Source organism: Protopterus annectens, chromosome 3.part0, assembly GCF_019279795.1.
Source record: "Protopterus annectens isolate FY-2018-M chromosome 3.part0, PAN1.0, whole genome shotgun sequence".
NCBI lineage: Eukaryota > Metazoa > Chordata > Ceratodontiformes > Protopteridae > Protopterus > Protopterus annectens.
Window position 1 is genome coordinate 795,617,567 of NC_056731.1, and position 24,487 is coordinate 795,642,053.

Here is a 24,487-nt window from a genome sequence, read left to right on the forward strand (position 1 = left end):
TAACACCTTGTTGGTATGTTTGACAGTACAGGTTTTGTCTAAAAATGTCTTTTACTTTCAGGGGGAATTTTATTGGTACTGCCATGGGGGCCTCTTTTACCCTCATTTATGCGGATTTATTCATGCGGTTTCTGGAAGAGCAATTGATATATGATTCTAATCACAACATTTTTATGGATGAGATAGATATATGGAAGCAATACCTAGATGACTGCTGGATGGTATGGCGGGCGGATACAACATATTTATTTGAATTTGTCTAATATCTTAATGACAACAAATGGGGGATTTGAGTTCTCACTTAACTTGATTCTAAGCAAATCAATTTCCTAGATGTTACTATTAGTAAGAATCCAGATGATATTCAATACCCAGGTTTTCCAGAAATATCCTGAATATAACAAATCACTATTCGTTACCAGCCTCCACCCATGTCATATGGTCAGGAATATAGCAAAATCATAATTTTTATGAATGAAACATATTTGCTCTACTCCAGACAGCTATGAATTTTACCAACAAGACCTGATTCAACGATTCCGAGTTAGGGGTTATGGATATGACTGGATTTGTTAGAATACTGTGACAAATCTAACCAAGATACTTCTAAGATTAGATCTGTTACTACATTTGGACGCAATATAAATGTGATCAGGGACATTATTGATCGGCATTGGAATATATTATTAGCTAATGATGTACTTTCTGAGGTCCTTACACCCAGGTGCTTATTTTCTATTCGTAGGGGATGGAGTCTCAGTTCTTACTTTAACCATTATAAACATTGGAGGGGCTCTGGTTTATCTAATCAATTGACCCTAACTGGTGATAAATTGATTGGCTCTTTCCCTTGTGGCCATTGCTGTTTTTGTAAGTTTATGTTCAAATCCAAACAAGTCTCGAGCAAAAATACAAGTATGGTTTATCAGATAATATTTTTTTGCAAATTGTAGCACGGCCTACCTGGTCTATTTAGTGACCTGCTCATGTTCTGCTTTTTATATAGGTCAGACTTCCCGTCCATTTCGGATACATATGTCTGAGCATATGAGCTAAGTTAGGAATAAGTGAGTTTCCAGTGTCCAATTTAGACATACGGTCAGTCATAATTCTGCCAGAGTCAAATTCATGGTGATAGATAAAATTCAGGGTGATAGCTTTAATAAAGCTGGTTGGCACTCTCTACTACATGAAAAGGAAAGGAGTTGGATCATCAAGTTAGGTGGTTTATTTTCCCCAGGTCTTAATGACCATTTATGAGTAATTAATGGGAATGGGTGTGTTACTAATGTGTTGATTTGTTTGTATATACATACATATATATATATATATATATATATATATATATATATATATATATATATATATATGCTTTTGAGAGAGCTGTACTTTGTCACTGAGGAAGGCAGGTTCTGCTGAAACTGGTCTGACAATTTTTTGGTGTTGCCACATCAATAAAACATTATTTTCCACTCATTTTTGTGCTGGCATTTCTTTTTCTGATTTGGATTCATGCTTTTTGGCTGTTTGTACCAGCAGTACATGTGTGGCTATTCTTGTGCTTACTTAAGGCCTCCCCCTGGTTTCCCCTTTCTCCCTTTGGCTATATGGTGACACTCTGGGTCTGATTTGTAGTGGGTTTTTGTGGCGGCTCATCCTGCCCCATTGTCAGCTAAGCCAAGCTCCCTCCCATCCTGTCTTAGACTATACCTTCCTCTGCACAATCCCAGCCTTCACCAGGGACATCAAGGGGAACACCCACATAAACAACTACCATTCTGAGATGGGCACACTCCTCATCCCCTCCTGCTGCTTCCATCAGATGCCCAAACCACTAACTGAGGCTGCAGTCAAGGTTTTATCCCCCAATGACACCCCGAGTGGCTGCTTACATGATTCTTCTTGTTAACTTTACTGTGCCAATATCAGTGTTTCTTTTAGTGTATTATTATGTTGTTTTCCATTATCTGGCTATTAGCCTGTTTAATTTCATCATCCCCAATACTTAATAAGGAAAGAAATATCTTGAAACATCATACCCCATGTGTTGCATGCTGTCTTTCAAGTATATTTTAAATTAATACAGAGAAAAAAAATGTGGACATTATGCATCTTAGAAAATCTAAATCTGTAGCATTTTACACCTACATTTATTTTTTTTCCTTAAAAAATCATAGATAGGATAAAAACCAGCTGTGTAAAAATGTTATCTGCAGATCCCAAATTTGTATCCATATTTGAAGGGAATAACTTCTATCTCATACCTTTTCTCAGTCTGTAATTGTCACACCATACTTTCAATGTTCTTCCATTTACCAGATAATTCATATCTTAACACGAATAGCTTCTCACTCTAAAAAGTCAGCATACATTGATGCACCTCTACCTTTTCCAACAGTCTTCCATTTCTCACAAGATGCAACCTTGAATATACTGTTACTCCTTAATTACTGTTTCATACTTCCTATTTTCCTTAAAGCAGCTATCCATTCTGATTAGAGACCGAAAGTATCAATTATGCTCCATGAAAGAATCTACATGGAGTTATAAGACACCAAAACATATATTCAAAGGTGTGTGTGTGTGTGTGTGTGTGTGTGTGTGTGTGTGTGTGTGTGTGTGTGTGTGTGTGTGTGTGTGTCTAAGGTGATTCTTGGCTGTTTGTCTCTCTACTGATAACCTGCCATACTACATAACCAGAATGCTACTGCAGTGTAAGTGCATTTCCTGCCCTTGGCACAGGTAGAGCTGAAGGCTTTAGTTTAAGAGGGCATCACACAATACAAAATCAGAGGTTAAGGACCATTACAAAATAACCAATCATTCATATGGACATACCCTGTCAATCAATCAGGATTCAAGGTATAATAAATGTTTGATATCAGTCTTTGCAATTTATTCAAATTATGAAGCTACAGTATTACAAAACAGAAACATATAAACTTGGTTATTTTAAGAGCAGTAAGGTATTCCCTGGAATTACTTTGATGTACAAGTTAATTAACTCTGGGAACAATGTTGCACTTGACTATGACTCATGTTACTTTTCAGTTGCTGGATCTGATTGACCAGTATATTAGAAAACACCTTGACATACCCTTATGGACTTTAAAGATGCATAATTTTTACATACTTGTATTCCACTATATTTTTTATTTGAAAATAATGAGCAATAAATGTCTCCCCCTATCTTTTTCATTCTAGGACAGTGAGCAGTAAATACAACTATTTTTTAAAGCAATAGATACAAGTGTTTTAAGTCAAGCTGTGCTGTAAAAAAAATAACATTAAAATAGACAAAGACAAGTAAAGGTACCAAGATCTGAGTGAAAGTTGCTGACACAAACCTTTTCCACATTCTGTGCATCAGCATTTTTGTCCAGGTATGTTCCTTCTATTGCAGAACCAACTATAGTAAGCCCTTTCCCAGCCTTAAGCTGTGTGGTGAGAGACAGCAGTCTAGGGTGCTTCACATTGTTTTCTGAATCAAGATTTAGTAGTACCAAGCACTGAGGGCTGAAATAAAGAAAACAAGATCTGGTTATGAATAGCACAACTTACAATAGCTACAAACAATACATGTGGATACTAACTGAGGTTTAGCAGTCTGTTAAACAGCTAATTGCCAGACTAATGAAGTACAAAAACACTGATTCCAGAGAAATATGTGGAAAGAAGAGTCAGCTAAAGCAGGACACTTAAGCATCATAAATATTCACTGCATAATAGCTTGGCCTGATGAATTACAGATAACACAGGAGTCATGGAGTTTGTGATTAGATTTTGCATCACTTTAGTAAACTAATTTTCCGATTAGATTTTTCATTACTTTAGTAAACCAATTTTGAATTCTGAAATGATTTACTGATGGCTTAACTTCTGGCCCTGCATTTGATATCAATGGACCTCAGAAAGTCCTGCTTATGATTTTCAGGACTGGAAACTGGAGAAAAAATGTTCTTAATTTGACTACAATCAGAAACTTTTACTGAATCAACCAAAATGGAAGACTGAGGTAAAAAAAACACACACACACAGGACTGCATTCAGCAGAAAACTGTTCTGTTTTTTTTAAATCTGTTTATTTGTAAACCTGGTAGGCAGGCTGGTGCTGAAGCCCTGTATAGCCATGACCCTGGCACAATAGCCCATTTTCAGTGAACATTACTTGTGCAAAAGAGTCATTAATATAGAAAAGCATGATGTTACAGTTGTTGAAGTCAAATGCATTTTGAAGGATTTAGAAGTTACAATACCTAATCTGTTGAAGAGTATACATAAAACTGAGAGGTACATCAGTGTCTAGAAATATCATATCTATTATGCAATACTACTGATAAACAGGACAAACCCAATTAAAATTTGTGAAAAAGAAACTATAAAAACACTTACATACCAGAGCTAGGCAAAAGGTCAGAAGCTTACTTCTATACGTTTTGCTGTATCAGTGTTTTCTTTGTTGTACTGAAAGTTATGTAGCTTTTTTAATGCTTTATTTGTGTTACCTTAAATTACTATCCTATGAGTTATGTTTCATCAGTTTTTTAATGACATGACCTGCGTCTTGTAAATGATGAAAAAGAGACAATTTTTTTTCAAAGGGTAGGCCCCTTGCACCCCACCACATCAGTCTTCCTTCCTGTAGGAGAGTACAGGGTTCCACAAGGCCTCACACATCTCCTGCTACTGACACAAATACTCATGTTCCTTTGCTTCTTTTCTGTTGCTTTTTACATCTAACCTTGACTGAAGATTTAATGTTGGGCAAGGTATCTGTCTTAAGATTTAAGCAAGGTTGAGTCACCTCTTCCTGATTTTGCTATGAAAAGTAATTTCTAGTTATGCCTTTGAGACACTACAAGCTATTCTGCATCCAATAGTTTCATACAGCTGTATTCACTGAACAGACATTAATAGCAACTTTAAAAAAGGGTTACAGCAGTTTGTAGTTTAATTGCAGTAAAAAAACGGAAGGGCAACAAAAAGAATGTTATACTCAAACTGATTGTGTAAAATGCCCTTCACTAGTTATGCCAATGATTCTTGTGACAACAGTCTACAGATATTCTGGGCTCATATAATAAAAAGGCAACAGACATTTCATAAAGTGGCATTACATGCAGATGGGTGATTATGCCTAGAAATCTGTACAAAGACAGAGGATTAAAAAATGTGTCTCTGATCATGACCAATGAAGTCTGCATTTGAGACATGGATGTCTAGAATTTCTCTTTATGAATGAAGCTGGTGAGGTTAATCTTGGCATGCATGAAACCTAATTATAATTCTTAGTAGTTAGAGGCTGAGAGGTTGACCAACAATGGTAAAATAAAAAAACAACAACAAACAATATGCTCCAAATGCCTGAAATGACTTAAACACAACTTATTAAAACTATTTTAACCACAAACATTATCTTGTGTGGCTGAAAGACACTTGTCCCTCTAAGTTGGAGATGACAGCACAGAGCCGCATTACTAGCTAGCATGGCAGAGTCTCATTTGTTATCAAAATTAACCAAATTGATCCACCAACTAAGAATGGCCATGCACCACCACCCACAGAATTGAGAAGGAGCTATCAATCTGTCATTCCTTTCCGTGACCAGGCTGGGGGAGGTTTCCTATATTGGGTTCAGTTAAGCCACAAGCTCCACTCTTGGCAGGGCCCTTCTGTCAGTTCCTTTAAGATTCAACTTTGTAACCATACTGCACCTCGAGCCCAAAGACTTTGGTTTCCTGGAAGCTCTTCTGTGGGTCATGGGAATTATGCCGCCGAACTGATAGTCAGCACTGTTTACGTTTGGGACTACGACTGTATCTGATTGCCTTCGAACCTCCTACTTTCATTCTTGATTGAGCTAAATGTTCTTGGCAAATGCTTTTACTTTCGTTCATCTTGCACCAGTCGAAGAATTTCACCACTAGCAGCACAATATGAATGCCTCTCGCCATCCCTCTTAATCATGGCCACAGTTCCATAACAGATTGATAGCTCTTTCTCAGTTCACCTTATTTTTCTGTTAATGAAAGTTTAATCAGGTATTTGAAATACCATTTGTTCTGCAAAGGAATAGGAGGTCAAAGAGTGTTGGATCTTTTATGGCTTGAAAGGCTAGACACAGATCTCCATGGAGTAGTCTATAAGAGATTGAGTACAGGGAGAGGGCTGCTAGTCTGTTCTGACAACTAAAATGTTGATGTTGATTACCTTATGAATCTCGGAGGTTTCTCAAGTTGAGTAATACGTTTAGACAAACACATGTCAAAAGGTGCATTATACTCAATAATGGGTCTGATGAGATATGAGAAAATGGAATTAAGACTTCTTTGAATCTAGTTGAGATGTCTTTGGAAATTAGGTAAGCCAGATAGAAGGCTTTCTGAATTACTATGGAGACATTATGGTCAAAAGATAATTATCAACAAGACAGCATTGATCTTTATGACTGGAGAGGAGTGTCTCATATACAGTATGTGAAAATATTTTGTTTACTAAAATGAACTAAGCAATGTACTTCCACATTTAATTTGAGACTACTGTACTTGCATCAATTATTAACATGATCTAACCCATCCTGAAGCAATTGTGAGTTGGAAGACTGAATAACAGCACATAATTTACAGTCAGCAGTAAAGTTAGATAACCATAGGCCTGAGTATTTACTTGAAGGTCTGAAAAGTAGATGTCAGATAGGGGAGGGCCCAACACTGTGCCTTGTGGTACACCACAAGTAACATTTTGCTTTTGTCAGTGGCACCTGTAACTCTAACTAAATGGTTCTGCCAGACAATCAGTTATCTATCCATCTAACATAAGGATTTATATTCATATTTACAAGTCTGTCGATAATACCTGCATGGGGAATAGAATCAAAGGCCTTAGCCAGGTCCAGATATGCTGTATGTACTACATAACATCTATCAAATGCTTCAGTTACTTTTTCAAATAACTTAATTAGGTTAAAGAGGTAGGACCTTCATTTTGACAAAGAAGCATTGATGAGGGCCCAGAGTTAGGAGATTTTTAATGTCCAGATAAATGAGGTCTGAGATAAGCTCCACAGGTTTATATAAAGCTAGTGAAACTAACAGGTCTATAGTTACTTGGGTCCATAATTGGCCCACCTTTGTACAACAGTATTACAGTGGCTGTTTTCCAGGCATCCAGAATGTAGCCAGTGGAAATTATTACATTTAAAGACGTTAAGTAGGAGTTCAGATAGGCCAGGTCTGTAACCAATAATCAGGCAATCTGGTATGTTATCAGGGCTCATAGATGAGGTATTCATGGCTTTTGAGAAGGATGAGAGAATGTGAATTTAAGGTGACTAGAATGAGAGATTTACTATTATAATCCTGAACCACAGAAACTTGAAAATCAAAATCTTGAAACCATAATATTGCCAGACCAAAATGCTGAAGACTACAATGTCTAAATTCTTGAATATTGAATCCCCCTACCAGTGTGCACCCAGGAATGAGTAACAGCACTAGTCCTGCAGGGAGTAAGTCCTAGAATTATAAAAGTGAGAAAGAAACATTGGTATACAGTCACTTTGTATGTTCAGGTGAAGATATAGAATATGATCTCGTACCACATAGATGAACTGGCAGTTGGCACAGAGGTTTAAGGGTGTGAGGTGTAGTTTCTGTGGTACAGGGTTTGAGTCCCTCAGTCCTCATCTACCTGTTGTGTGACCTTGAGCAAGTCACATAACCAGACAATGCTTTCAGGCAACAGGGAATTTGGGTTAGGCTCCTCATTGGTCCCCAGGACTGCAAAACTAGTAACTACCTATGAACTTACCAATGTGGTATATGTAATATATGTAGATTTATCAGTACGTCATTTATTTTATTTATTTTACATTTGTTGACTGGGAAAGTCTGACTGGATGCATGTCCATTTTCAGCGGAGGCCCGGGGAGAAAAGCAAAATATAAGGTGTATACAGAAGCATTCAAATTTACATAGTACCAAGCTTAACACTGACTAGTAACATAGCATTGAACTTAAGATTGCATAGACTGAACACATCCTTTACAGTTTTAGGTTAAGGCATTAAATAATGGTGAACAGTTAGTCGGGGTTGCATTTTTTTCTTTATACAGTTTACCTGTGAGCAAGTTAGCCACAGTAGGGGGTATAGCAACAAAGAAAGCAAAGGTTAGACATAGTAAGGAGTATAGAAGCAGGATAAGAGACAGAGATAGGAAATTGGATAACAGATTAAGTAAGAAAAACAGGAGGAGTAAGTAGCTTAAGTATAGAGTAAGAGTAGAGGTGTAAAGAGAAAAGTGTAGTGGATAGATAACAGAGTGTCCTAGCAGTGACATATGGGTATTGACTAAGGGGTTAGAATTAGAGGTGGAACTGGAAGGAAGCTAGAGAAGTTGCATTCTTATGATGATGAAGCTGAAGTCTGAGGGCAAGAGTAAGGGGAGAAGGTGGGAGAGGGGGGTGGCAGCCAGTTGGAGAACATGTGCATATCCATGTGTGTTTTAGGTGTTCTTTCAGGAGTCTTTTAAATGTAATCTTTGAGCCTGCTGAGGTAATAGCACTAGGTAGGGTGTTCCAAAATTTTCCTATGTAGTTAGGGAAGAGGGAGTCCCCTGCTGTGTTGTTGGTCTTGGTGACCTTGATTAATTTTTTTGTCGCTAGACCAAAGTTATCTAGTTTTAGCTTGTAGTTCTAGTAGATTGGCCAGAGCTGGAGTTTTGTCTGGAAGTAGTAGAAGATTATGGGTAAAGGAAAGTTGATGATAATTTAGGAGATTAGGGGAATTCAAGCCAGCCAAGTTGTTTTAGGGAATGGCAGTGGTGGGCTCGGTAGGGGGCACCGGTAGCAAATTTTGCAATTTGATTTTATTTTAACAGGTGTTGAGTTTGACAATTTCAGTTTTGGGTAAGTTGGTAAGAATGGGTGAGGCATAAAATAGTGTGGAAAGGAGGTGAGTTTGAGCAATTGTTATCCTAGCAGGTTGTGTTAGAAATGGTTTATTTTTATATAGACTGCCCAGTCTTTTGTGGATATTTTTAATGGTTTGATGTATATGCTGATCAAATTTGAGGTTATTATCAATGATCACTCCTAGCAATTTAGTGTGAGTGACAGGAGAGAGGACAGTCCCAATTCCTGGATACAGTATTAAATGGGCTGGGTATCGTGGTGGATTTGTTAGGTGTAAATAGCAAAAGTTTATTTTTTTGGGAGTTTAGTATTAGGTTTTTGATAAGAAACCAGTTTTTAGTGGTATGGATGGCTTTTTAGGTTATAGAGAGGAGTTTCTGAGGATCAATGACTGAACAGACAAGTGTTGAGTCATCAGCGTATTGTATAACTGTTGCATCTTGACAGATGCTGTGGAGGTTATTGGTGAAAATGGGGAATAGGAGGGGACCTAAAATGGAACCTTGTGGGACTCCTGTGGTGATGGATAGCAGTGTGGATAGATTGTTGTCCCACTGAACTCTGACAGCATAAATTATTTTAAATGTTAAGTAGGGGGAGATACTTGTATAACATATAGTGGTATATATGCCCTAAAGTGCCATTGTGGACTAGGATATGTATGGCTGAGACTGCTAGAATGTTTAGGGTAAGGCTGCAGGAACATTTAAAGGATATTATACATACAAATAGAGCAAGAACAATTGCTACGCATTTTTTATAATGTCACAGAAATGATGTTAAAGGTTTACATGCAGCAGTACTTGAACAACTAAAATTTGATGATAAATGAGGGAGAAGTTTAAAAAGTTTATTGTTACATAAACAATCTGTTTATATACAAAAATGTCAGACACTAAGACCAAAAGAATGGAATTCACAATGTAACTGGAAAGTATTTACCATGATAATTGGTTTAGTGATATGACTGGTTATTTTTTCAGGGGAATACTCTATATTGTGTGTTTTAACTTCAAATAGGATTTTATTAATTATTCCTCTGAAAGCTCTGCTGAGTCACCAGGGGTTTTTAATAAAGTTGGGGTTTGTATGTGTGCAGAATTCTGCCTGCCTTTGTTTTCATAAGTCATCAAATTCAATGTTTGCCAATGAAAAGCAAAAAATTGAACAGTCAAAGGAATAGCCAGAATTAGCATATACAAAATATAGTAGAATGATAGTGTGCGAAGAACTAAAGGGGGATGAGTCACCATTCATTTTACAGTTATTCCTTCAATTATATCAGTGAGAGTACAAGTGATATAATAGAAAGGACTGCACACAATCATAGCTTTGTGGAATTGCAAAGACTGCCCTCTGGGAGTAAAGTAGTGTAATGGCAAAGTCCCTTTAATTTACACTGCATGAAATCTCTCTCTTATACTACATAGTTTCATATAAATCCACATTTCTGTACTTGCATTTTAGGAAAATATTGAAAACTGTGCAATGCTTTAAACATGATATATAAATGACAGTTCACTTACCGCCAATTTTTGGTATGAGGCGGGCCTGCCTCTACTCGAAGCAATGCATAACGGGCTGCATTCAAGGACAGACCACGAATTCCATCTCCCCATTCTTTTTCAGCACTAATCAGAAAAAAAAGTAAACAAGACCTCAAAAGACATTGCAAATAAATCTGTGCAGTAAAGGAATTGTTGACATTTTTGTTATTGTGTACTTAATCCAAGTGCTAGAACCTGAAAGGATATTGTCCTTAATTTAACAAGTAAGCAGTGAAAGCATAAACATATTAACTTACAGACTGACATTTTGGAAATATACAAGACCATCATATCCTTGGGGAAGGACAGATTTATCATAATCATAATACTGTGTTTTCAGTTGGAGGTATTTAAGGATTATGGTACTACTATAAATTAAAACAAGTTCCAGCAGCCAATTTGTTTTAGAGGATTGCTAAGAATAAACAGAGTCTTGCATTCTATACATAAAGGTAACTTTTCAAAGAACACTAATTAAAGGCATAAACAACAATATGCTTGGTCTTAATAAAGCTTGGTGCAAATGTTGTAACATGGCATATCTTGATTTAATTTGCTCTGAACTCCCATCGCTAGTTGGCACAACTACAGAGTTCTGTCTACTGACATTTCACAGACTATTCCTTGGGAAGGGACATCCTGGGTAGGATTTTATGATCCCTGTGGAGCTAACCAAATCAGTTTTGGGGAACATTGCTCTATGATGTAGTAACCAAATAGGCTGCACTTAATATGAACACTATATATTGTCATCCAAAAATTGCTTCTCTGCTTGTATTATACAGTGGCTGTCAATCCTATTGAACTCCACAGTAATGAACAAAACCAACTCTATGCCTTGTAATGCAGTAACATGGAGCAAACAAGATACTGGCATACTATACACCAAAACTGAAGCAGTGATGACCTAACCACAAGAATTAACAGCACTCTACTCACACAGCTGGTCACATGTATCTACCTTACTCTGGTTCATTAGTTAATACTAGGCTGTTGATGTGGTGGACCATTTATAGCCTAGTCACAAGATGCTCATTAGAATTTAGCAAGTTATGAATTATTACCAGGACCCATTGAAATGAAGTACATTATAATTAGTTTAAACACCTCTCCATAATGGCTTTATAGGTTCATAGGTTCATACTAGGCTATCTGCCCTGGGGCAATTATAAGCCTAGCCCGATTCTGTATGGCTTACGCCACCCCTTGATTTGGGCATTCAGTTCATTTTTTACTGAGTACAGTTTGCTGGCGTTCTCTTTTGGGCTTCCTATTGTGATTCTTCATTGGTTTTCTACTCGTGTTCTGGTTCACCCCTTGATTTGAGTATACTGTGCCCTTTTTAAGGTTTAGTTTACTGTGCCTCTGTCTAATAGTGACATGGGAGTAATCCCTGGGACAAACCTATGATCCCCCATCCACTTATCGAGATTCTTCTTGAAGAGATTCAGTGAGGTGCTCTGCCTCACATGAACTAGAATTCTATTCCAGAGCGAAGGGAGCCTCTGGGTTATGAACCTGTCCCTCCAGCAAGTTCTATTTATTTCTGTGCTGAGGTTCAAGTCCCTCGAGCATGTGGCTCTAAGGGATTTAGATTTACTGAGGTGGAGCATGTCCATTAATTCTGGATTTGACATAGCTTTGTATGTCAGGCATAGATCGCCTCGAAGTAGGCGGTATGCAACTGAGTAGAGCTGGAGTTTTTTTAACCGAGCAGCATATGGCATCTGTTTGAGACCCTTGATCCTCTTGGTGAGATACTTTTGGGGTCTTTCTAATTGCTGCAGGTGATGGGTAACGTACATCCCAAAAGGGGCATTGTATTCTATGATGGGCCTGATGAGGGATGAATAAAGGGGCACGATTACCTCTCTTGATCTAGATGTGAAACCCTTCGTGATGAGGTGGGCTATGTAGAAGGTCTTTCTAACCACTTTGGCAATGTGGTTTTCAAAGGAGAGATTGCTATCAACTTGGGTCCCCAGGTCCCTAATAACTTTCTCTGTACTTAATGGGTTTCCGCCTATGTGGTAATTTGTGGGCACATTATTTTTGCCAAAGGGTATGACTATACATTTTTTGGCATTTAGCTTTAAACCATGGCGCTAGCACCAGTTATCTGTCTCTGTGAGACCTTTTTGAAGGATGTTTGTGTCAGCTGGAGAGTTGATTATGGTGCCCAGTTTGCAGTCGTCTGCGAACTTGGTGAGCCATAGTCCTCCCATGTTTGCCTGTACCTCGGAAAAGTATATACCGAACAAGAGTGGTCCCAGGACAGAACCCTGTGGGATGCCACTTGTGACCGGTTTCGAGTCTGACATGGCTCCAGCAACTCTCACTCTGTGGGTTCTGTCTTTGAGACAGTTTGCGACCCATCTTGTGACATAGGGGTTTATATTTAAGCTGGATAGCTTATCTATGATGCCTGAGTGGGGTATTGTGTCAAATGCCTTTGCAAGGTCCAGATAGGCTGTGTGGACTACCTTCCCTTCATCTATGGCTTTGGTGACTGTTTCAAAGAAGTCAACCAGGTTCAAAAGGCAGGATCTGCCCTTGACAAAGCCGAACTGGGTAGGATCTAGTGTCTGTAGGTCCCCAATGTCTTTATTTATGAGCTCCATGATGATCCTCTCCATAGCCTTGCAGACTAAGCTAGTCAGGCTTATGGGGTGATAGTTTCCAGGGTCCGTAGAGGCTCCACCTTTGTGGAGTGGGACTACTGTTGCTGTACACCATTCTGTGGGCACATATCCTGTAGTGAGGCTGAGATTGTATAGCTGTTTTATTTGAGGGATTAGTTCCTCTTGGAGTTCATGTAGGACGCAACCTGGGACGCCATCTGGTCCCATGGAAGCAGTGTTTTTTGCTTTGGAGAGGGCAGCCTTCACCTGAGCATCTGAGATGTTTGGGAGGCAGCCCTCTGCCGGGATAGATACTTGCTCTTTTGGGGGGGAGGGGGTGGAGAAGTTTGCACTGAAGCTGTCTGTCAGGATATTGGCGATGTCTGTGGGTTCAGTGTATTTTATGTCGTTTAGAATCAACTTAGAACAAGTCTGGGAGTTGCATCCCAGGTTTCTAACATAACTGAAAAAAGCCTTATGATTGTCTTTGGTGTCCTGTGCAATTTTTCTCTTGAAGCTGGCCTTGGAGGATTTTATAAGGGATCGTAATTTTTTGCTAGTACTGATCAGAGATGCCTTCCCTATTAGGGATTTTGCTCTATCATGTAGTAGCTTCCTCCTCCTGTTGTACAGTTTATTTATGGCAGGGGTCCACCAGACTGGACGCCTGCCTTTGGATGATTGGGTCTTGGTTTTGTTTGGGATAGCATGATCCATGCATTCCTGGAGATGTCCGTAGAATGCATTTATATAGGATTCTGCAGTTTGGGCCGTAGTTTCCACTGGCCCTGGGGCCTTGAAGGATTCCACTTTGGTTTTGAGAAGTGAGAAGTTCGCTTTTGAGAAGTTTTTCACTGTGGTTTTCTGGGCTGGGGGTGGAGTCGGGATGTGGACATCCAGTGAAATTAATTTATGGTCTGATCTTACCAATGAGGGATATACTTCTGGTGTGGAGCATAGAGTCCCCATGTTGGTAATGATCAGGTCTAGTATGTTGTCCCCAATTGTGGGAGTGGTGACTAGTTGTTCCACAGCATTTGAGTTTATAATTTCCAGGAATCTTTGGGTTAAGGTGCTGGGGCTTGAGTAGTGCTCCCAGTCAATGTTTGGGTAGTTGAAGTCACCCAATATAATGGTGTTCGGAGAGATCTTCATGTTCTCCAATGTTTTCAGGAAAGCCGAGTGGGATTCCTGACTTTGAGAGGGTGGTCTGTAGGATGCTATAAACTGAAAAGCAGTCTTGCCCACTGTTAGTTGCAGATGGATGGTCTCCGATACTTCGTGCAATGCCACTAACCTGGAGGTGTGGATATCCTTGATAAATATGGAAACTCCCCCTCCTTTTGTGGTTCGGTCCGGGTTTTGGGGCCGAAAAGCATGATATGAGGTATAGCCTGGTAGTGCTGGGGTGCTCTCTGGAGCCTTGAACCAGGTTTCTGTCACTGCACAGATATCGATGTTCTCCATACTGAGGAGAGCTTCGAATGCGTGCATCTTGAGGTTAAGACTTCTGGTGTTTAGCAGCATTACCCTTAGTTTCTTGTCCCTTGTGCTGTCTATGGGGGTGGGTTTGACTTTTGAGCCTTGCCTAAAAAAGGCACTATGGGGGTGGCAAGAGCCTTTGCCAATATCCAAAAGCCCAGTGGTGACAGGTGCAACCCGTCCCTAGCGAAGCAACGTGGCTTGTCGAGCATGTCATCCCAGGCTGACAGACACTGGATCCCCTTTGAATGACACCAAAATTTTAGCCAATTGTTAAAATCGATCATTTTGTCTTTGTACTGTGGCATCATTCTAGGTAAGGGTAAGATGCTGCTCAAGGTCAGGGTCATACCAGCCTGGGCTACATGATCAGAGAGCTTCTCTATGTCTCTTTTCATGTAGTCCAGGGAGGTACATCTCAGGTCATTCACACCAGCATGTACAATGACTGAGTCATACTTGTATTTGCTTTGGAGTGACCTGAGTGCTTGCGTTATGTGTCAGATCCTAGCACCCGACAGGCAGCTCACCGTGACCTTCTCTTTATTCAGCCTGGTGAGCGGGACGTCAGTATGTCTGACAATAGAGTCACCTATAACAAGAGTATCAGGTGTGTTATTCAGCCTTAAGGGCTGTGGCTGCTTGGCACACTGACTTTGTTATGGCTTTAAGGGCCATACTTGAGGTGTACTTACAATTACCCACTCAGACATCAAGACTATGCTGAGAAAGGTTCAGGAAGTTACTCTGCTTTACATCCACAGAGAATCTGTTCCATAAAAGAGGGATTCTATGTGATAGATATCTATCTTGCCATCAGGTCCTGTTTATGTTTCTGTGGAACTTTAGATCTCAAACGGGTGTTTAGGATTTTAAGTTTTGTGGATGTGTATGCTGCCACATAGGACTGTATACTTTGAGGCTTTGTACACTGCTAGACAGAGCTCCCATCTCAGAAGTCGATAAGAAACAAAAGAGACAGAGAACACTTTAAGGCAGCTGTGGTAGATCTAGGAAGACATGCCCTTAATTGGTAAGGAGATGCTGCAGTCCATCAAATTACTTATTTTGTATAGAGGATATACCGCTAGCAATTAGTCTACCTATATAAAAAGATTTCTTAGTAACAGTGGACATATGGTGGTCAAAGAAATGTTTACCATCTACGAAGGTGCCCAAGTCCCAAAAGACAGAGTTAATGTTTAAAGAGGTTTCACCTATATGATCACAGGAAATCCAAGGTAATTGACATTTGTGAGCAGTAATGCTTTCCTGTACCACCCTCACACTTAACGTCCTCTGTTGAGCAGTTCCAGATCAGTAAAACCAGGGATGAATTTGTGAATACCCATCCAACTGTTCAGTTCTTGGTTGAAGGAAGATAATGCATCACACTGTGCAATTCACAATGAGAGTCTATTCCAGAGATGGGGAAGGTGGTATGTAATGAACCTATATAGCAGCCATGTTTTATTTATGGGTGGTTAAGATTTAGATCCTCTTTCTGATATTTGTGGGATAATTTGATTTGTGGAACTACAAATATCCTGGACCATTAGGTCCCTAATGGCTCAGAAGGCATAGAGCCCTCCTCAAACTTCTAGAAGACTTTTCTGGTACCTTAGGGTTTTTAAGCAGTACTCTTCTTAATTAGGAATGCCTGAGGCATTTTTAGTTATTTGAGTTGTCTAGTGAGGTACATCACAAACAGAAACATTGTGTATTCAGTAATTACCAATCAATACTGTATATAAAAGGACTACAACCTCTTTGGATTTGGAAGATATCCCTTTGGTGACCACTTGTGCTAAGTAGGACTTTCTGACTACTGTCATTACCTGTTGATCAAAGGAGAGGGAAGTATCAACTGAAGAATCAACGGTTCTAACAAAATGCTGATTTTGGAGTGGGGTATAATCTCTGTCATTTTCTGAGGGGGAAGGCTAGGTTATAAAATGAGACTGTTACCCTTTTTAGCATTTAATTTAGTCCCACTGTTAGCTCACCAGGTGTTTACAAGAGAAAGTTCTCATTGTAGGGCTTGAGCATAGGGGATGACTTGATAGTGGACCCCAGTTTGTAGTCATCTGCAAATCGGTTCAGCCAAAGATCTTGGATTCTGGTCTGTAGGTCAGAAAAGTATATTCCAAACAAGAGTGCTCCCAGCACAGAATGCTACAGAACACCAATAGTTACTTTTGTGCTATTTAGTGAGGTACTGGCTACCCAGAACGTATGGGTCTGCCCTTTAGCCAATTTGCTATCTGTCTTACCACATAGTGATCTCTTACTAATGTGTTTAACTTACTGACTCTGCCCACTTATCTTGGTTGACATCTTTGAGAAATTTATTAAAGCAATGATTTAGGACAAGCAGTACACATCACATATCGAGACCTCACAAAGGCATTCACTATCATCCTGCATTCAGGTATTACAGATAAATACTTCCAGCTAAGTTTAAATCCCTATGTAACTCATTGGATAGCAAACTCACCAACAGAAATTATGGAGAGCAGCTCTGGCTCCTCTAAAAGATCTGTCACTAGTGATGTACCTCAGGGTTAAGTCCTTAGACCACTCCCCTTTGGCATTTACTTGGAGATCAACACAAATGTTAATGGTTTTATGGCTCACCAGTTCTGTAGATGACTGTAAACTCAGTGCCATTATAAACTTCTCAGAGATCACCAAACTTCTCCATGAGGACCTTTCCCAAACATACAGCTAGTGTCAAAACCATGGACTAAAACTAAATGCCATGAAATGCATAATCATATCCTTTGGCAAGTATGACTTCCCTTCTAACTATCACATAGACAACACAGAGCTGAAAGCTGATCCTGTGGTCATGTATCTTGGAGCCTATGTCAACAATGAAATGCCCTTTGAGCACCATATATTCACTATTCTAAGGAAGTCCTTTTTCATCGCATAGCTTATACTAAAAGATAGGGCATATAGGTCCAGGGATGTAATCATTTCACTGTACTCAGCTCTCATCAGGCCGATGATTGAATATAATGCCCCATTCAGGATATACCTGTGCAAGGACTTGTCACAACCGGAGCAACCAAAATGCTAAATAAATTTAGGGCCTAAAATCACAAAAAGTAGGTAGACCATCTCAAAACTTTGTCACTCTTCTCAGTACCATATAGGCTACTAACAGGTTACCTTTTCTTCATGTACGAAGCTTAAACAGACACTATCCTGTCAGCCCTACTAAATATTTGAAAGTTGCATGGTAGCATGAGTACCCCCTGAAGGGATCTCAATCTCATGTTGGAGGGACAGGTATGCATCACAGTTAATACCTCTTCAATGGAACTTATTTTTTCAATCTTTATAAAACAAGGTACTTCTCTTACACTGTTTGAATGTCATTTGGACAAATGGATGCAAAATTACAAATTCATATCTGCTTTAGCACCCATGTTTCTGATGGACAGGGGCAACACGTAAAGCCACATATTCTTTTCTTCCCACCTATTCATACATAAAATATACTGGATAAAACCCACAATGGGAATGTAAGGCTAGGCTTCTTCAGATCATTGTAGATCAACATCCTGCTAAGTACCTGTGAAACTATGGTGTCAAAGGTCTTGACCAGTTAGGTATACCATATGTACATCATAGGTGCTGTCATCTTGTTTTACTCTTGCAAAGAAGTTAACCAGATTAATTCGAAAGAATCTAACCATAACAAAAGAAAAACTGCGACAGGGTCTAGCTTGAAGAGATTTGTAATGTCATAGTTAATCAGGTCACATTGTAATTAGTTCTATGATTTTTATATGACACTCATCAGGCTGATGGGCCTATAAGTTCCAAGGTCAGTGGTGGGACAACACTTGTAGAGTGGCATTACCACTGCTGTGAGTCAAACGTTGCAGACAAAACTACTAACTAAACTCAGGTTTAATATTTTAAGGAGTGGTTCTACCAGGGCTTGCTTGGTACTGTTCAATAAACAGTTTGGTATACTATCAGGTCTCATGAAGGAAGTATTTTTAGTCTTTGATTGCACCTTTAGTACACGATATTTGGTAATAATGGTGGTCTCAGAGCTTCAGGGATTAGTGAGCTTTGAATGGTCAATTCCCATGTGAATCTGGCACTGAAATTTGTTAGATACTATATAGGCAATGCTTACTGGCTCAGAGTAAGTGGTGCCATCTTGAATAACTTCTGAGCAATATTGGGTGCTATTTCTAAATTTTCTAATGTAAATAAAGAATGCCTTGTAGTTGTCCTTGGCTTCATATCCTAACTTCAGTTGATGGTCTGCCTTAGTACAAGTTTTACATTTTTATAGACTATTCCCAAATCTGACCCAGAGGTTATTCAGTACAACCTGTCGAGTTAAATTGTGCTGTGAAGCTATAACATGGCTAGTCTGCAAAGGGGATATGACCTGCTGCCATTAAGTACCTTGGTATGCATTGCCTCTAGTTACAGTAAAGCAGCAAAGTTAGTGCTTACCTTACATGAAGACCCTGATCTGTTACTGTATGACTCTGAGGGAAGTGAAGCAACATGCCAATGAATAGCATGGCATTTCCCTTATAATCTCATTTTGGATGATGTTTTCTTTTAAAGTTTGGTAAGAAAATATTGAAACTTATCTATTTCAAGGATGAGAATATTTTCCCCAGTTTAAAATCAATTTTTACAATTTAAAAGTAAAAGTAAAATAAAAAATACTGGAAAGTAATCTTGGCACCTCATATTTTGAAACTAAGATGACTTATCACTCACTGCAAAGGATTTAAGTGAACAACAATAATGTTGTTGTAATCACTCATGGAAATTCCTCTACAAAATCCTGGTGACATTTTTATTGAAAAAAAGTTATTTATACAATATTTAATATTTATGCAATCTGGAGTACATAAGGAGTCTAACACATTTCAAAATGCTTGATCTCCCATAGCCCTTAAGTGTTAAACTCTTGAATGAAATGTGTAGAATTCCATTACATATACTACTGCGGTGGTGGTGCTGCGGTAGCGTTGTCGCCTCACAGTAAGACGCTGTCCGGTTCGATTCTCAGCTAGAGCATCTTCTGCATGGAGACATGCGTGAATGGGCATACCTTCGTTGAAGGCTGTGCATCAGAGCAGGCAACCCGGCACGTGAAGATCTACTGCCAATCATTAGCGGACCGGATTTCCGCTGTGGCGACCCCTAACCGGGAAAAGTCAAAAGACACAACAACAACAACACTGCAGTGGGTCTATTTCTAAAGACTGAAAAAACAAAAGACTGAATCCCAAAAGACTGAAAATTCAAAATACTGAATGATGGAATTTGCCCCTTCTCCGCTGTTTTGTGATCTTGGAGTTGGTATATATAGTTAGCATGGGGTGTGGAGGGCACAGCCCCACACATGAGGGGTGCAGGGGAGCTTGCCCCTGCATTAAAAATGTGTTCAGTATTTTGAATTTTCAGTCTTTTGGGATTCAGTCTTTTGTTTTTTCAGTCTTCTGAAGTAGACCCACTGCGGCAGATGGCATGCTAGGAACATGCCGAAATTAGAGAACAAAAAAAACTGTGGATAACCGAGGGCATGTAACATGACCAATAACTAAAGGCTATACTGCTCAGACAAGCTCCACGTGGGTTTACAGAGTGGTCCTAGCAGCAAGGAACTCAAAAAAGCAACTACCTTCTGGATTTAAGTATCTTTGCTTTTTTTTCACTTGAAATAGCTTCTGTAGCTTACCTTGAACTAGCCTGAACTGTTTTTAACTGATTGCTGCATTATTTTAAAATCTGCACTTAAAGTTACATTTTAGTCGAATTTGATCGAAAGTTTGCTTGTTTGTTTGTTTAATTTAACTGTGGAGGCTGCCCACTAAAGTGTGCTAGCCTGTGTAACTAATTTATCACTGTCTCTGCATTTTCTGTGTGTTTCTACCAAAAAAACAAAAAAATAATCCTTGTTTTCCCGCCTTCCTCAACTAGTTTAGACCAGTTTACAGCCATTGCTGTATTCTGGGCTGTGGTGTAGTTTCTGTGTTGTCCATTACCTTACTTGGATAGAAGGAAGTTTCTTTGCTCACCAGTGGGAGTGGGGAGCCTTGAGCAGCCTACCTGTCCTTGGGGGAAGTGGCCTCAGCACAAGAAGCTGTAGTAATTGGTTGTTTGGGACCATTTCTAGCTCTTTTGTAGTTCACTGTTTAAAATCTGCCTCTGGGCATTTTTTTCTGGCTATACTGCTCAGACAAGCTCCACGTGGGTTTACAGAGTGGTCCTAGCAGCAAGGAACTCAAAAAGCGACTACCTTCTGGATTTAAGTATCTTTGCTTTTTTTTCACTTGAAATAGCTTCTGTAGCTTACCTTGAACTAGCCTGAACTGTTTTTAACTGATTGCTGCATTATTTTAAAATCTGCACTTAAAGTTACATTTTAGTCAAATTTGATCGAAAGTTTGCTTGTTTGTTTGTTTAATTTAACTGTGGAGGCTGCCCACTAAAGTGTGCTAGCCTGTGTAACTAATTTATCACTGTCTCTACATTTTCTGTGTGTTTCTACCAAAAAAAAACAAAAATAATCCTTGTTTTCCCGCCTTCCTCGACTAGTTTAGACCAGTTTACAAGCATTGCTGTATTCTGGGCTGTGGTGTAGTTCCTGTGTTGTCCATTACCTTACTTGGATAGAAGGAAGTTTCTTTGCTCACCAGTGGGAGTGGGGAGCCTTGAGCAGCCTACCTGTCCTTGGGGGAAGTGACCTCAGCACAAGAAGCTGTAGTAATTGGTTGTTTGGGACCATTTGTAGCTCTTTTGTAGTTCACTGTTTAAAATCCGCATTTGCACGGCTTTGCGCGGTCGTGCACATAGCGCAGCGCCGGTTAAACTTTTTCTGGCTCCGCCAAGTCTGCTCTTCAAATTTTCCCTTAAGGAAGCTCTACTCTTAGTATAACCAGACTACTCACTGTATTATAAGCCTAGCACTTGTCCTCAATACTTCTCTACTAAGTAAGCACTCTCGTACTAAGTAAAGCACTACATCTACTTACCACCCCTGTGAATACCCACTTCCCTTAAAGGTATACCACTCCCTTATACTGTTCTAGCATGCCGAGTGGTAGATTACTGGCGTCGTCTCCAGTTCAGCTGGTCAATCTGGGCATCTTGAGACAATGCTACAATTGTCTCATGTACACAGACAACCCTCTCCTCCTCCCAACAAACAAAAATACATGTGAGAGATGCAACTATATAGCCAAACTGGAGGCTGAACTCTCTCAACCCAGGGCTGGCATGACCAGACAGGAGGAGATGGCAACCACACACACAACAATCCCAGTCCCACATAGACCTACCACAACTGCAAACCAAACACATAAAAACACAAAGACATACTCGGAGACTCTAATAAAAAACTTACCAAAACAACAGAGGTTCCCAAAGCAGACATCCAAAAATCCACCACCTCAAAACAAAACACATGCAACACATACTTCAATAAATCAGTGTGTCGACCAATCGCAGCCCTTAAGGCCAAACACCTTGCTTGATACACTAGTAATAGGTGACTCCATAGTCAGACACACTGATGTCCCACTGACCAGGCTGAACAAGGAGAAGGTGACTGTGAGCTGTCTATCGGGGGCTAGGATCCGCCACATAACACACGCACTCAGGTCACTCCAAAGCAAGTACAAATATGACTCCGTCATTGTCCATGCTGGTGTGAATGACCTGAGACGTACCTCCCTGGACTACATGAAAAGAGACATAGAGGAGCTCTCCGATTATGTAGCCCAGGCTGGTATGACACTGACCCTGAGCAGCATCTTGCCCTCACCAAGAATGATACCACAATACAAAGACAAGATGATCAGCTTTAACAATTGGCTCGAGTACTGGTGTCATTCTAAGGGGATCCAATGTCTGTCTGCCTGGGATGATATGTTGGATAAGCCACGCTGCTTCGCAAGGGATGGCTTACACCTGTCACCACTGGGCTTCCGGATATTGGCTAAGGCTCTTGCCACCCCCATAGTGCCTTTTTTAGGCAAGGCTCAAAAGACAAATCCACCTCCTTAGAAAACAAAAATGGAAAAAAACTAAGGGTAATGCTGCTCAACGCCACAAGTCTAAATCTCAAGATGCAGGCATTTGATGCACTCCTCAGCATGGAGAACATCGACGTCTGTGCAGTAACTGAAACCTGGTTCAAGGCTCCTGAGAGCACCCCAGCGCTACCAGGCTATACCTCGTATCATGCTTTTCGGCCCCAAAACCCGGGCCGAACCACAAAGGGAGGGGGAGTGTCCATATTCATAAAGGACACCCACACAACCAGGTTAGTAGCAACACATGAAGCATCAGAGACCATACAGGTGCAACTAACCATAGGCAAAACTGCTATACAACTGGTAGCATGTTACAGACCACCCTCCCAATCTCACGAACCCCACTCAGCCTTCCTGAAGACATTGGAGGATATGAATGTATCACAAAATACCATCATACTGGGAGACTTCAACTACCCAAACATAGATTGGGTACATTATTCTAGCCCTAATACCCTAGCCCAAAGGTTCCTGGAATTCATAAATTCAAATGCACTGGAACAACTAGTCACCTCTCCCACTAGGGAGATAATATACTAGACCTGATCATCACAAACATGGGGACAAAATGCTCCACACCGAAGTATACCCCTCACTAGTGAGATCTGACCACAAACTAATCACCCTGGATATACATATCCCACCTCCACCCCCAGCACAAAAGACCACAGTGAAAAACTTCTCAAAAGCAGACTTCACTCTTCTTAAGACGGAGATGGTATCCTTTAAGCCTACTGTGCCAGTGGATACCACATCCCGCAATGCCGAATCCTTCACAAATGCTTTCTATGGACATCTCCAAGAATGCATGGATCATGCAATTCCAAACAAATCCAAGTCCCTCTCCACCAAATGTAAGCGTCCTGTCTGGTGGACCTCAGCCATAACCAAATTGTATAACAAAAGAAGGAAGCTACTGCACATCAGAGCGAAATCCCATGAAGGGAAGACATCTCTGATCAACATTAGCAGAAAACTACGTTCTCTCATAAAAACATCCAAGGCAAACTTTGAGAGAAAAATCGCTAAGGACACTAAAGATAACCACAAAGCCTTCTTCAGCTATGTTAGAAACCTGGGCGGAAACCCTCAGATATGCTCAGAGTTGGTTAACAACAACAAAAAATACACGGAACCCACAGATATTGCTAACATTCTGGCTGACAGGTTCAGTGCAAATTTCTCGTCTCCTTCACCCCCAAAAGAAGAAATACTTATCCCAGCTGAATGTAATCTCCCTGTCATCTCAGATGTCCAAGTGAGAACCGCCCTAAACAAAGCAAAAAACACAGCATCAATGGGACCTGACGGTATCCCGGGGTGCGTTTTACGTGAACTCCAAGAGGAGCTAAACCCACACATAAAAATGCTATTTAACCTTAGCCTTACTTCGGGATATGTACCTGAACACTGGCGTACAGCAACAGTGGTCCCACTCCACAAAGGGGGGTGCCTCTACAGACCCTGGAAACTACCGCCCCATAAGCTTAACTAGCCTGGTCTGCAAAGCTATGGAAAGAATCATTATGGAACTCATAAACAGAGACATAGGGGACCTACAGACACTTGACCCCACCCAGTTTGGCTTTGTAAAGGGCAGATCCTGCCTTTTAAACCTGGTTGACTTTTTCGAAACAGTCACTAGAGCCATTGATGAGGGCAAAGCAGTCCATATAGCATACCTGGACTTGGCTAAGGCCTTCGACACAATACCCCATTCAGGCATCATAGATAAGCTAAACAGCTTAAACGTAAACCCTTATGTCACTAGATGGGTTGCAAACTGGCTAAAGGACAGAACCCATAAAGTTAAAATCGCTGGAGCAATGTCAGAC

The 24,487-nt window shown here is 40.1% G+C and overlaps 1 protein-coding gene across 2 annotated transcripts in view; it reads right to left on the bottom strand.

The window, feature by feature from the left end:
• The window catches only part of SLC12A7 (solute carrier family 12 member 7), a 2,260,604-nt gene that overhangs the window by 329,344 nt on the left and 1,906,773 nt on the right, over nt 1-24,487 (bottom strand). For both annotated transcript variants that reach the window (XM_044065144.1, XM_044065145.1), the window contains 2 exons: nt 10,439-10,543; nt 3,348-3,516 (listed from right to left, as the gene is read on the bottom strand). In XM_044065144.1, the coding sequence (XP_043921079.1) occupies nt 3,348-3,516; nt 10,439-10,543 (274 nt within the window). The remainder of the gene's footprint in view (nt 1-3,347; nt 3,517-10,438; nt 10,544-24,487) is intronic.